Source organism: Pleurodeles waltl, chromosome 1_1 (genome assembly GCF_031143425.1).
Source record: "Pleurodeles waltl isolate 20211129_DDA chromosome 1_1, aPleWal1.hap1.20221129, whole genome shotgun sequence".
Lineage (NCBI taxonomy): Eukaryota > Metazoa > Chordata > Amphibia > Caudata > Salamandridae > Pleurodeles > Pleurodeles waltl.
In genome coordinates, this window is record NC_090436.1 from 7,728,634 (window position 1) to 7,743,295 (window position 14,662).

General features: G+C 54.0%; 1 protein-coding gene across 2 annotated transcripts in view; it reads left to right on the forward strand.

The window, feature by feature from the left end:
* The window catches only part of LOC138250331 (drebrin-like), a 387,037-nt gene that overhangs the window by 213,212 nt on the left and 159,163 nt on the right, over window positions 1-14,662 (forward strand). For both annotated transcript variants that reach the window (XM_069205131.1, XM_069205216.1), the window contains exon 4: window positions 1,280-1,354. In XM_069205131.1, coding sequence (XP_069061232.1) covers window positions 1,280-1,354 — 75 coding nt within the window. The remainder of the gene's footprint in view (window positions 1-1,279; window positions 1,355-14,662) is intronic.

Consider the following 14,662-nt stretch of genomic DNA (forward strand, 5'->3'; position numbering starts at 1 on the left):
CTCAGGGATCAGGACGAGCAGTCGATAGAGTCAAAGACTGCACATAAGAGGTGGTACCTTATGAGAAAGAGGAAGGAAACAGTGTGAAGAGATAAGAAAAAGAGAGATCTGATGTGAGTACATGCATTGGGGGGGGGAGCATTGAAGCTGGGTTCTGTAGCTGCAATATCACATGGGGGAGACTCACCCCAGCAAGAGGGGGGTAGTCAAGCACAGAAAGAACTAGCCCCAAAATGAGAGCTTTGGAGCAGGGAGAAAAGCCTGGTGCGAAATCTAGGGTACATGGAAGTGCTCAGAGCCAACAGAGGCAGGAAATGGAAAAAGTGTGCACAGCAAATGGAAGGGTCTACGATGAAACCAGGGGCCCGACGTAGCAAGCATTTGTGCGGTCGCAAAAGGCCCGATTGGTCCGTTTGCGACCACAAAAATGCATTTTGGTATAAAATGAATCCCAATTTGCGATTCGGTAACTTGTCACCAAATAACAATTTGGAATTGCGACTGCATACCGATTCGGTATCAAGAAGGGGCGTGTCAAGGCCGTCCCTTCCTAATACAGACTCACAGCGGTATGTAGGAATGTTTTGTGACTGAATTGTGGTCGCAAAACTTCAGCATGTTACCACCTCCTTCAAGTAGGTGGTAACCCATTCACAAACGGGAAGGGGTTCCCAAGGGAACCCTTCCCCTTTGTAAATGCATGCAAAAACACTTTTTAAGAGCAGGCAGTGGTCCCACGAACCACTTCCTACTCTTAAAAAATGAAAAGAAGAGGTTACATTTTTCATTTTTAAATGCTTCCCATTTTCCTTTCTGGGGAACGGGCTGCATTTGAAAAAAAAAAGATTGCTTTATGTAAAAGCAATCACAGACATGGTGGTCTGCTGAGCCCAGCATGCCACCATTCCTCAGATGGCAGCGAATCCCAGGGGGTCACAAATTGTGACCTATCTCATACATATTAGTGAGGTAGGTCCATTTGCGAGCCATTAGGAAATGCTAAATGAAACTTCTGGAGTTCCAAACATTCAAATAGCGATTTCCTAATTGCAATTCGCAGAAAATTGCAATTAGGTATCGTTATCCAGATAAATGATACATCTGGCCCTAGATTACCAGCAAAAAAGAGGCAGATGGAATGCGGTACACATGGGGGGCCTGAGGTGGTACTGAAGCATTGGACAGGAGAGTGATAATTTCCGTGATTCTAGGCTTAGATGCAAAGAGAAGTCATATACTCACCTCCCTAATGGCTCCTGTTTTTCATTTTCTTCTGTAGGTTGGGGAGAAGGTGGACGAATTGTACAGACAGACATGTTCAACACACCTGCCCGCAATTAGGGCATTTTTCAAGGTGAGAAGGTCTCTGCTGCCCCTCTGGGGTGAACTTGGTGCTTCGAGCAGGTTTATGACATAGTCACTTCCTCTGTTGAATGTTAACACACAGTGATATCCCTATCAGGTGATTAGCCGCGCTTTATAAATCCTGATTGATTGATTGATTGATTGATTGAGTGAAGCACTTCCAAAATGGCCATACCACAGACAGGCTTGGCACAACCCTTAGGAGCCACTGAACCAGGCTGAGGCCTCTTGGCATCTCTCGTACAACGTCATCCTCGTCTCCAGGGTGCGAGCCGCACTCTATGATCCTTCCATGCGCTCACTCACCACCAGCTACCAGTATCCGGGCTGCCCAACTGGCAGATGTTTCAGCCCTTGACTCAGCACCAGGTTACCAGTACCTCATCTGTTCCCATCTCACAGACACCAGCCGCTAGTGGTCCTTGAAGCCGGCTCCGGCGATGTATGGAAACGGATCGGAGTGACTCAATCTGTTCCACATGTGATTCCATTAGGGAGTGAGCTCCCAGGTCCAGACGCAATATCCTCACAAAGCAGAAGGTAGGAGCGATGTAAAACAAATCCTAGATCAGGTACGAGATCAAGATGTAATAGGGGTTGTCATTCACCAAGACCACTCCTCTTTCTCGGGCATTAAAACATGGTAATTCATATAGAACGTTTTAGATTATAGACATTTAAATGCACACTGACTCACAGATGTGGAACAAAATGCTCATAACACCGGGCTAATGACCAATCCAGTCAGAAAAAAATAAAGCAATGCTGAATATATCTAATAGAGTTTTTAGTCAAAATATAGCGCCTAAATCAGAGTATCTAACCGCTTTTTCATTTGGCGGTTACTGTACACGTATACAAGATTGCTCAGGAGTAAACAAAACATGACAAACAACGCAACCTGCTAGTAAAAGTGGCCGAAAGTAAGTGGTTTATCATTATAGGGACAGTTCTTGCACTTTTCCCAAGCTTCTGGAGCAGCCTACCAACCATCAACATGAATTAGACACTCAACCGATGTGAACAAAACACAAACAGAAAGCAATAACAGAAAAAGAGAAATTCAGCTACACAAGAGTAAAGTTTGTGGAAAACTATACATTTGAAACATATTTTAATAATCTAGTATAAGGCTGTACATCCCTTGTTTTATTTCAGTAAGTGTTTCTTCTGACTGCACATGCCTTTGTGGGGAGTCAAGGGCCCTCAGCAGGAGCCATAACAGAGAGAGGGGAGGTCACCCTAAAACTCTTCTGGTTTCAGTTCCATCTGTAACTCTGTTCAGACCTTTCCCTTCCTGGTTTCCTGCACAAGTCCAGCCCCTGAAATCTGCAAACTGCAAGAAAAGAATAAAAAGCTGCCCTCAGAGCCAAAGGCAGCCTCAGACTAAAGCATCTTCTTTGTTACAAATAAAACTGAAACCAGAAAATGTTTGTGATGAACACAGCCGGACTGGGAACCCAAAGCCGTCCTGGCAAACGTTGTCAGAACAGCCCCCTCAGGGTGCATAGCGAGCGAGCCTGACCACTACAACGGGGTTTGTGGGGTTCTCCCCGCCCCAAGAAAATGTGGGAAATTTGGCAAAAATGTGCATTCTGCAACACATTTTTCATTATATATTCAATTGCATTAGTTTTTAAATTATAGTAAATGATGACCTTACAGGGCACCCAGATACTGCAATCTTTGCTGGGGCTCTCCAGTGATTCCCTCCCCGCCAGCCTCTGACAGTGCGTCTCATCTCCCTCACATGTATTACATGTGTTTTATAGCTCCTCTCTTACCAGCATGGGGATTTGAAGCACTTTACATCACACATACAGAGACAATCAATCATACGTGTGCCTAGAAAATGTTACATAAGACAAAGGGGACTGCAGGGCGTAGGATTCACGCCATCCAGTGCTTGGACTGCGAAAGCATAAACTCAGGATTCAGAAGGTAACACAGAGGTTAGGGTTGACTTTACTAATAACAATGTATTTCTTCCCAAACAACCCATTTTTAGCAACATTAGGATAATCAAAGACTGGGAAAAACATCACTTTCTATCCTGCACCGTGCAGTTTGCTGCAGCTTTTTGAGGGCGGTTCATAGCTCACTAAACTAGATTAAGATTGTAATTTACGAGCTGCACAGTAACAAAAGGGTCTCTGTGACAAAAGCAGTATCCCACTGAGCATTGCACATAAAATACTCTTCTGGAATCTGCACACCACACGTTCTTTGCAGCAGGCACATTAACCCTGTGCGCTACCTTCGAGTCAAAACTGCCACTAGACAAAACTCCATCTCTCTCCAGCAGGAACATTAGTCACCAGAGTTATCTTGGCACTTTTTTGTTGCTTGAAAACTGTTGGATGTACAAGTAACTCTGCAGAGCTTTTAGAACCACTGTAGTGCTACAAAACCGCCCCCGGTAACAAAAGTGGCCGCCTCCACCCTTCCAGCCTCCCAGCCCAGTACAGCCAGTCTGTCCTTGCCGATGAACTTTATTACTCCGTCTCCAAGAGTTGCTTTTAAACATTTTATTTGTTACAATATTAAACTGAAACCAGACCAGGTTTCCGAGGACCTGTATAGCCCTGGATGACCCTTGTCAATCTGTAACCCGTCAAAGCTTTCTGCAAGGGCTTTGTAAATAGGAAAGCACTTAAATAAAATTAAATGCTGTGCAGCCTTGGATTCACTGGAGCAAGCAACACAGTGTGCAATGAGAGGGCTGTCTTCAGTGGCTAGATAAATGGAATGCAGCCCGCTCTCTTAACTCTGATTGGTGGTTGCCAACCAATCAGTGTCAAGGTGTGTTTTATACTATTGAAAGTGTGTTGGTATGACAGAGGGATGAGAAATTACAAGTAAAGATGACAGATGAGAAGTAGGGATGATAGATGAGAAGTAGAGATGATGGATGAGAAGTAGGGATGATATATGATGGATGAGAAGTAGGGATGATGGATAAGAGGTAGGGATGATGTATGATGGATGAGAAGTAGGGATGATGGATGAGAGGTAGGGATGATGGATGAGAGGTAGGGATGGGTGTATGATGGATGAGAAGCAGGGATGATGGATGAGAAGTAGGGATGATGGAAGAGGAGCAGGGATGATGGATGAGAAGTAGGGATGATGGAAGAGGAGCAGGGATGATGGATGAGAAGTAGGGACAGTGGTTGAGAAGTAGGGATGAGAAGTAGGGATGATAGAAGAGAAGCAGGGATGATGGAAGAGAAGCAGGGATGATGTATGATGGATGAGAAGTAGGGATGACGGATGAGAGGTACGGAAGATGCATGATGGATGAGAAGTAGGGATGATGGAAGAGGAGCAGGGATGATGGATAAGAAGTAGGGATGATGTATGATGGATGAGAAGTAGGGATGACGGATGAGAGGTACGGATGATGCATGATGGATGAGAAGTAGGGATGATGGAAGAGGAGCAGGGATGATGGATGAGAAGTAGGGATGATGTATGATGGATGAGAAGTAGGGATGAGAAGTACGGATGATGTATGAGAAGTAGGGATGGGTGTATGATGGAAGAGGCGCAGGGATGATGGATGGGAAGTAGGGATGATGGATGAGGAGTAGAGATGATGAATGGGAAGTAGGGATGATGGTTGAGAAGTAGGAACAATGGTTGAGAAGTAGGGTCCTTTATACCCACATCCACTGACTCTCTTCCAACCCTATCTACAGTGGCCCCTTTTATCCAATCAATAGAGTATTTATAGTTCTATCCATAGGGACTCCTCCGACCCTTTCCTCCATGGATCCCCTTCTCCCATAGCTGTTGAGTCTCTCTACCCATGGGGGTCTCTTTCTTTTCCCTCTCAAGGGTCCATTCCTCCCGTCCCTCTCCGGGGTCCCCTCATCCCCTAGCTGTAGAGTCCCCCTATCCATTATCTCCTCCCCTCCCTCTCCAAAGGTCGTGCCCTCCCCTCCCTCTCCGGGGTCCACTCCTCCCGTCCCTCTCCGGGGTCCGTTCCTCCTCTAACTGTAGAGTCCCCCTATCCATGGTCTCCTCCCCTCCCTCTCCATAGGACCCTGCCCTCCCCTCCATGGGTCCTGCCCTCCCATCCCTCTCCGGGGTCCATTCCTCCCGTCCCTCTCCGGTGTCCCTTCCTCCCCTAGCTGTAGAGTCCCTCTATCCAGGGACTCCTCCCCTCCCTCTCCATGGACCCTACCCTCCTCTCCCTCTCCATAGGACCCTGCCCTCCCCTCCCTCTCTATGGGCCCTGTCCTCCCCTCCCTCTCCGGGGTCCTGCCCTCCCCTCCCTCTCTATGCGCCCTGTCCTCCCCTCCCTCTCCGGGGTCCTGCCCTCCCCTCCCTCTCTATGCGCCCTGTCCTCCCCTCCCTCTCCGGGGTCCACTCCTCCCATCCCTCTCCGGGGTCCCCTAGCTGTAGAGTCCCCCTATCCATGGTCTCCTCCCCTCCCTCTCCATAGGACCCTGCCCTCCCCTCCATGGGTCCTGCCCTCCCATCCCTCTCCGGGGTCCCCTCCTCCCCTAGCTGTAGAGTCCCTCTATCCAGAGTCTCCACCCCACCCTCTCCATGGACCCTGCCCTCCTCTCCCTCTCTATGCGCCCTGTCCTCCCCTCCCTCTCTGGGGTCCCCTCCCCCCTGCGTACACAGTCCCTCTATCCATGGTCTCCTCCCCTCCCCTCCATGAGCCCTGCCCTTCACTCCCCCTCCGGGGTTCACTCCTCTCCCTCCCTCTCCGGGGTCCCTTCCTCCCCTAGCTGTAGAGTCCCTCTATCCATGGTCCCCTTCCCTCCCTCTCCGGGGTTCACTCCTCTCCCTCCCTCTCAGGGGTCCCCTCCCCCTGCGTACACAGTCCCTCTATCCATGGTCTCCTCCCCTCCCCTCCATGGACCCTGCCCTTCCCTCCCTCTCCGGGGTTCACACCTCTCCCTCCCTCTCCGGGGTCCCCTCCTCCCCTAGCTGTAGAGTCCCTCTATCCATGGACCCCTTCCCTCCCTCTCCGGGGTTCACTCCTGTCCCTCCGTCTCTGGGGTCCCCTCCCCCCTGCGTACACAGTCCCTCTATCCATGGGTTGGTCTCCTCTCTTCTCCTGGCACGAGGGCTCTGACTGGTAGGAGCAGCCTCTCCCTTGCACCTTTAGTGATAACTGTACATTCCATGGACTGAACTCGAGCGCCACGTGTGATCCTGGCCTCAAGGCTCTGCCTTCTGCCGAGCACCACGTGCCACTGCAACGGGACCATAAATATGTTCACTATTAGGTACCACGTGCCAGATAACACCAGGCCTTGGCATTTATTGCCCAGAGTTTCCTGGCGTGTGCCCAGTTCACAGGGTGTGTTCCACGCTCAGCACAGCAGGTCTGTACCAGCCTTCGCCCTTTGCCCTTGACTTGTAAGGCTGACAGGGCAGGTTTCCTTCTCTCTGGACTAGCACCTGTTTCTGGAGTGTGGAGATGTACTTGGGCCCCTGACTCGGCTCCTTCAGTTCGAGCTGTACTTGGGCTCCTGGCTTGGCCCCTTCAGTACAAGCTGTACTTGGGCCCCTGACTCGGCTCCTTCAGTGCGATCTGTACTTGGGCTCCTGGCTTGGCCCCTTCAGTGCGAGCTGTACTTGGGCCCCTGACTCGGCTCCTTCACTGCGAGCTGTACTAGGGGCCCTGACTCAGCTCCTTCAGTGCGAGCTGTACTTGGGCCCCTGACTCAGCTCATTCAGTGCGAGCTGTACTTGGGCCCCTGAGTCACCTCCTTCAGTATAAACTGTACTTGGGCCCCTGACTTGACTCCATCAGTGCGAGCTGTACTTGGGCCCCTGACTCCGCTCCTTCAGTTCGAGCTGTACTTGGGCCCCTGACTCCGCTCCTTCAGTGCGAACTGTACTTGGGCCCCTGACTCCGCTCCATCAGTGCGAGCTGTACTTGGACCCATGAGTCACCTCCTTCAGTACAAGCTGTATTTGGACCCCTGAGTCACCTTCTTCTGGTTCGAGCTGTACTTGGGCCCCTGAGTCACCTCCTTCAGTTCGAGCTGTTCTTGGGCCCCTAGCTCGCCTCCTTCAGTGCAAGCTGTACTTGGGCCCCTGACTCTGCTCCTTCAGTTTGAGCTGTACTTGGGCCCCTGACTCTGCTTCTTCAGTCCCAGCTGTACTTGGGCCCCTGACTCAGCTCCTTCAGTTCAAGCTGTACTTGGGCTCCTGGCTTGGCCCCTTCAGTACAAGCTGTACTTGGGCCCCTGGCTCGCCTCCTTCAATGCGAGCTGTACTTGGGCCCCTGACTCAGCTCCTTCAGTGCGAGCTGTACTTGGGCCCCTGACTCGGCTCCTTCAGTTCGAGCTGTACTTGGGCTCCTGGCTTGGCCCCTTCAGTACAAGCTGTACTTGGGCCCCTGACTCAGCTCCTTCAGTTCGAGCTGTGCTTGGGCTCCTGGCTTGGCCCCTTCAGTGCAAGCTGTACTTGGGCCCCTGGCTCGCCTCCTTCAATGCGAGCTGTACTTGGGCCCCTGAGTCACCTCCTTCAGTCCCAGCTGTACTTAGGCCCCTGGCTCCGCTCCTTCAGTTCGAACTGTACTTGGGCACCTGGCTCGGCCCCTTCAATGCAAGCTGTACTTGGGCCCCTGGCTCAGCTCCGTAAGTGCGAGCTGTACTTACCCCTGTCTCTGCTTCTTCAGTGCGAGCTGTACTTGGGCCCCTGACTCGGCTACTTCAGTGCGAGCTGTACTTGGGCCCCTGACTCGGCTCCATCAGTGCGAGCTGTACTTGGGCCCCTGACTCAGCTCCTTCAGTGCCAGCTGTACTTGGGCCCCTGTCTCTGCTCCTTCAGTGCGAGCAGTACTTGGGCCCCTGACTCAGCTCCTTCAGTGCGAGCTGTACTTGGGCCCCTGACTCAGCTCATTCAGTGCGAGCTGTACTTGGGCCCCTGAGTCACCTCGTTCAGTGCTAACTGTACTTGGGCCCCTGAGTCACCTCCTTCAGTATAAACTGTACTTGGGCCCCTGACTTGAATCCATCAGTGCGAGCTGTACTTAGGCCCCTGACTCAGCTCATTCAGTGTGAGCTGTACTTGGGCCCCTGACTCAGCTCCTTCAGTGCGGTCTGTACTTGGGCCCCTGCCTCGGCTCCTTCAGTGCGAGCTGTACTTGGGTCCCTGACTCGGCTCCTTCACTACGAGCTGTACTTGGGCCCCTGACTCAGCTCCTTCAGTGCGAGCTGTACTTGGGCCCCTGACTCAGCACATTCAGTGCGAGCTGTACTTAGGCCCCTGAGTCACCTCCTTCAGTATAAACTGTACTTAGGCCCCTGACTTGACTACCTCAGTGCGAGCTGTACTTAGGCCCCTGACTTGACTCCAGTAGTGCGAGCTGTACTTGGGCCCCTGACTCCGCTCCTTCAGTTTGAGCTGTACTTGGGCCCCTGACTCCGCTCCTTCAGTGCGAACTGTACTTGGGCCCCTGACTCGGCTCCATCAGTGCGAGCTGGTCTTGGACCCATGAGTCACCTCCTTCAGTACAAGCTGTACTTGGACCTCAGAGTCCCCTTCTTCAGTTCGAGCTGTACTTGGGCCCCTGAGTTACCTCCTTCAGTTCGAGCTGTACTTGGGCCCGTAGCTCGCCTCCTTCAGTGCAAGCTGTACTTGGGCCCCTGACTCTGCTCCTTCAGTGCGAGCTGTACTTGGGCCCCTGAGTCACCTCGTTCAGTGCTAACTGTACTTGGGCCCCTGAGTCACCTCCTTCAGTATAAACTGTACTTGGGCCCCTGACTTGAATCCATCAGTGCGAGCTGTACTTAGGCCCCTGACTCAGCTCATTCAGTGCGAGCTGTACTTGGGCCCCTGACTCAGCTCCTTCAGTGCGGTCTGTACTTGGGCCCCTGCCTCGGCTCCTTCAGTGCGAGCTGTACTTGGCCCCCTGACTCGGCTCCTTCACTACGAGCTGTACTTGGGCCCCTGACTCAGCTCCTTCAGTGCGAGATGTACTTGAGCCCCTGACTCAGCACATTCAGTGCGAGCTGTACTTGGGCCCCTGAGTCACCTCCTTCAGTATAAACTGTACTTAGGCCCCTGACGTCACTCCCTCAGTGCGAGCTGTACTTAGGCCCCTGACTTGACTCCAGTAGTGCGAGCTGTACTTGGGCCCCTGACTCCGCTCCTTCAGTTTGAGCTGTACTTGGGCCCCTGACTCCGCTCTTTCAGTGTGAACTGTACTTGGGCCCCTGACTCGGCTCCATCAGTGCAAGCTGTACTTGGGCCCCTGACTCGGCTCCATCAGTGCGAGCTGGTCTTGGACCCATGAGTCACCTCCTTCAGTACAAGCTGTACTTGGACCTCTGAGTCCCCTTCTTCAGTTCGAGCTGTACTTGGGCCCCTGAGTTACCTCCTTCAGTTCGAGCTGTACTTGGGCCCCTAGCTCGCCTCCTTCAGTGCAAGCTGTACTTGGGCTCCTGGCTTGGCCCCTTCAGTACAAGCTGTACTTGGGCCCCTGGTTGCCTCCTTCAATGCGAGCTGTACTTGGGCCCCTGAGTCACCTCCTTCAGTCCCAGCTGTACTTAGGCCCCTGGCTCCGCTCCTTCAGTTCGAACTGTACTTGGGCACCTGGCTCGGCCCCTTCAATACAAGCTGTACTTGGGCCCCTGGCTCAGCTCCGTAAGTGCGAGCTGTACTTACCCCTGTCTCTGCTTCTTCAGTGCGAGCTGTACTTGGGCCCCTGACTCGGCTCCTTCAGTGCGAGCTGTACTTGGGCCCCTGACTCGGCTCCATCAGTGCGAGCTGTACTTGGGCCCCTGACTCGGCTCCTTCAGTTTGAGCTGTACTTGGGCCCCTGACTCCGCTCTTTCAGTGCGAGCTGTACTTGGGCCCCTGACTCAGCTCCTTCACTACGAGCTGTACTTGGGCCCCTGACTCAGCTCCTTCAGTGCGAGCTGTACTTGGGCCCCTGACTCAGCACATTCAGTGCGAGCTGTACTTGGGCCCCTGAGTCACCTCCTTCAGTATAAACTGTACTTAGGCCCCTGACTTGACTCCCTCAGTGCGAGCTGTACTTAGGCCCCTGACTTGACTCCAGTAGTGCGAGCTGTACTTGGACCCATGAGTCACCTCCTTCAGTACAAGCTGTACTTGGACCTCTGAGTCCCCTTCTTCAGTTCGAGCTGTACTTGGGCCCCTGAGTTACCTCCTTCAGTTCGAGCTGTACTTGGGCCCCTAGCTCGCCTCCTTCATTGCAAGCCGTACTTGGGCCCCTGACTCTGCTCCTTCAGTGCGAGCTGTACTTGGGCCCCTGAGTCACCTCTTTCAGTGCTAACTGTACTTGGGCCCCTGAGTCACCTCCTTCAGTATAAACTGTACTTGGGCCCCTGACTTGAATCCATCAGTGCGAGCTGTACTTAGGCCCCTGACTCAGGTCATTCAGTGCGAGCTGTACTTGGGCCCCTGACTCAGCTCCTTCAGTGCGGTCTGTACTTGGGCCCCTGCCTCGGCTCCTTCAGTGCGAGCTGTACTTGGGCCCCTGACTCGGCTCCTTCACTACGAGCTGTACTTGGGCCCCTGACTCAGCTCCTTCAGTGCGAGCTGTACTTGGGCCCCTGACTCAGCACATTCAGTGCGAGCTGTACTTGGGCCCCTGAGTCACCTCCTTCAGTATAAACTGTACTTAGGCCCCTGACTTGACTCCCTCAGTGCGAGCTGTAATTAGGCCCCTGACTTGACTCCAGTAGTGCGAGCTGTACTTGGGCCCCTGACTCCGCTCCTTCAGTTTGAGCTGTACTTGGGCCCCTGACTCCGCTCCTTCAGTGCGAACTGTACTTGGGCCCTTGACTCGGCTCCATCAGTGCGAGCTGTACTTGTCCCCTGACTCGGCTCCATCAGTGCGAGCTGGTCTTGGACCCATGAGTCACCTCCTTCAGTACAAGCTGTACTTGGACCTCTGAGTCCCCTTCTTCAGTTCGAGCTGTACTTGGGCCCCTAGCTCGCCTCCTTCAGTGCAAGCTGTACTTGGGCCCCTGACTCTGCTCCTTCAGTGCGAGCTGTACTTGGGCCCCTGAGTCACCTCGTTCAGTGCTAACTGTACTTGGGCCCCTGAGTCACCTCCTTCAGTATAAACTGTACTTGGGCCCCTGACTTGAATCCATCAGTGCGAGCTGTACTTAGGCCCCTGACTTGACTCCAGTAGTGCGAGCTGTACTTGGGCCCCTGACTCCGCTCCTTCAGTTTGAGCTGTACTTGGGCCCCTGACTCCGCTCTTTCAGTGCGAACTGTACTTGGGCCCCTGACTCGGCTCCATCAGTGCGAGCTGTACTTGGGCCCCTGACTCGGCTCCATCAGTGCGAGCTGGTCTTGGACCCATGAGTCACCTCCTTCAGTACAAGCTGTACTTGGACCTCTGAGTCCCCTTCTTCAGTTCGAGCTGTACTTGGGCCCCTGAGTTACCTCCTTCAGTTCGAGCTGTACTTGGGCCCCTAGCTCGCCTCCTTCAGTGCAAGCTGTACTTGGGCCCCTGACTCTGCTCCTTCAGTTCGAGCTGTACTTGGGCCCCTGACTCAGCTCCTTCAGTCCCAGCTGTACTTAGGCCCCTGACTCTGCTCCATCAGTTCGAGCTGTTCTTGGACCCCTGACTCTGCTTCTTCAGTCCCAGCTGTACTTGGGCCCCTGACTCGGCTCCTTCAGTTCGAGCTGTACTTGGGCTCCTGGCTTGGCCCCTTCAGTACAAGCTGTACTTGGGCCCCTGGCTCCGCTCCTTCAGTTCGAGCTGTACTTGGGCCCCTGGCTCAGCCCCTTCAGTGCAAGCTGTACTTGGGCCCCTGACTCAGCTCCATCAGTGCGAGCTGTACTTGGGCCCCTGACTCAGCTCCTTCAGTACGAGCTGTACTTGGGCCCCCTGACTCAGCTCCTTCACTGCGAGCTGTACTTGGGCCCCTGTCTCTGCTCCTTCAGTGCGAGCTGTACTTGGGCCCCTGACTCAGCTCCTTCGGTGCGAGCTGTACTTGGGCCCCTGACTCAGCTCCTTCAGTACGAGCTGTACTTGGGCCCCCTGACTCAGCTCCTTCACTGCGAGCTGTACTTGGGCCCCTGACTCGGCTCCTTCAGTGCGGTCTGTACTTGGGCCCCTGACTCGGCTCCTTCAGTGCGAGCTGTACTTGGGCCCCTGTCTCTGCTCCTTCAGTGCGAGCTGTACTTGGGCCCCTGACTCGGCTCCTTCAGTGCGAGCAGTACTTGGGCCCCTGACTCGGCTCCATCAGTCCCAGATGTACTTGGGCCCCTGACTTGTCTCCATCAGTCCCAGATGTACTTGGGCCCCTGACTCGGCTCTTTCGGTGCGAGCTGTACTTGGGCCCCTGACTCGGCTCCATCAGTCCCAGATTTACTTGGGCCCCTGGCTCGACTCCTTCAGTACGAGCTGTACTTGGGCCCCTGACTCGGCTCCTTCAGTGCGAGCTGTACTTGGGCCCCTGACTCAGCACATTCGGTGCGAGCTGTACATGGGCCTCTGACTCGGCTCCATCAGTCCCAGATGTACTTGGGCCCCTGACTCGGCTCCTTCAGTGCGAGCTGTACTTGGGCCCCTGCCTCGGCTCCTTCAGTGCGAGCTGTACTTGGGCCCCTGACTCGGCTCCTTCACTACGAGCTGTACTTGGGCCCCTGACTCAGCTCCTTCAGTGCGAGCTGTACTTGGGCCCCTGACTCAGCACATTCAGTGCGAGCTGTACTTGGGCCCCTGAGCCACCTCCTTCAGTATAAACTGTACTTAGGCCCCTGACTTGACTCCCTCAGTGCGAGCTGTACTTAGGCCCCTGACTTGACTCCAGTAGTGCGAGCTGTACTTGGGCCCCTGACTCGGCTCCATCAGTGCGAGCTGTACTTGGGCCCCTGACTCGGCTCCTTCACTACGAGCTGTACTTGGGCCCCTGACTCAGCTCCTTCAGTGCGAGCTGTACTTGGGCCCCTGACTCAGCACATTCAGTGCGAGCTGTACTTGGGCCCCTGAGTCACCTCCTTCAGTATAAACTGTACTTAGGCCCCTGACTTGACTCCCTCAGTGCGAGCTGTAATTAGGCCCCTGACTTGACTCCAGTAGTGCGAGCTGTACTTGGGCCCCTGACTCCGCTCCTTCAGTTTGAGCTGTACTTGGGCCCCTGACTCCGCTCCTTCAGTGCGAACTGTACTTGGGCCCCTGACTCGGCTCCATCAGTGCGAGCTGTACTTGGGCCCCTGACTCGGCTCCATCAGTGCGAGCTGGTCTTGGACCCATGAGTCACCTCCTTCAGTACAAGCTGTACTTGGACCTCTGAGTCCCCTTCTTCAGTTCGAGCTGTACTTGGGCCCCTAGCTCGCCTCCTTCAGTGCAAGCTGTACTTGGGCCCCTGACTCTGCTCCTTCAGTGCGAGCTGTACTTGGGCCCCTGAGTCACCTCGTTCAGTGCTAACTGTACTTGGGCCCCTGAGTCACCTCCTTCAGTATAAACTGTACTTGGGCCCCTGACTTGAATCCATCAGTGCGAGCTGTACTTAGGCCCCTGACTTGACTCCAGTAGTGCGAGCTGTACTTGGGCCCCTGACTCCGCTCCTTCAGTTTGAGCTGTACTTGGGCCCCTGACTCCGCTCTTTCAGTGCGAACTGTACTTGGGCCCCTGACTCGGCTCCATCAGTGCGAGCTGTACTTGGGCCCCTGACTCAGCTCCATCAGTGCGAGCTGGTCTTGGACCCATGAGTCACCTCCTTCAGTACAAGCTGTACTTGGACCTCTGAGTCCCCTTCTTCAGTTCGAGCTGTACTTGGGCCCCTGAGTTACCTCCTTCAGTTTGAGCTGTACTTGGGCCCCTAGCTCGCCTCCTTCAGTGCAAGCTGTACTTGGGCCCCTGACTCTGCTCCTTCAGTTCGAGCTGTACTTAGGCCCCTGACTCTGCTTCTTCAGTCCCAGCTGTACTTGGGCCCCTGACTCAGCTCCTTCAGTCCCAGATGTACTTGGGCCCCTGACTCAGCTCCTTCAGTACAAGCTGTACTTGGGCCCCTGGCTCGCCTCCTTCAATGCGAACTGTACTTGGGCCCCTGACTCTGCTCCTTCAGTTCGAGCTGTACTTGGGCCCCTGACTCAGCTCCTTCAGTCCCAGCTGTACTTAGGCCCCTGACTCTGCTCCATCAGTTCGAGCTGTACTTGGACCCCTGACTCTGCTTCTTCAGTCCCAGCTGTACTTGGGCCCCTGACTCGGCTCCTTCAGTTCGAGCTGTACTTGGGCTCCTGGCTTGGCCCCTTCAGTACAAGCTGTACTTGGGCCCCTGGCTCACCTCCTTCAATGCGAGCTGTACTTGGGCCCCTGACTCAGCTCCTT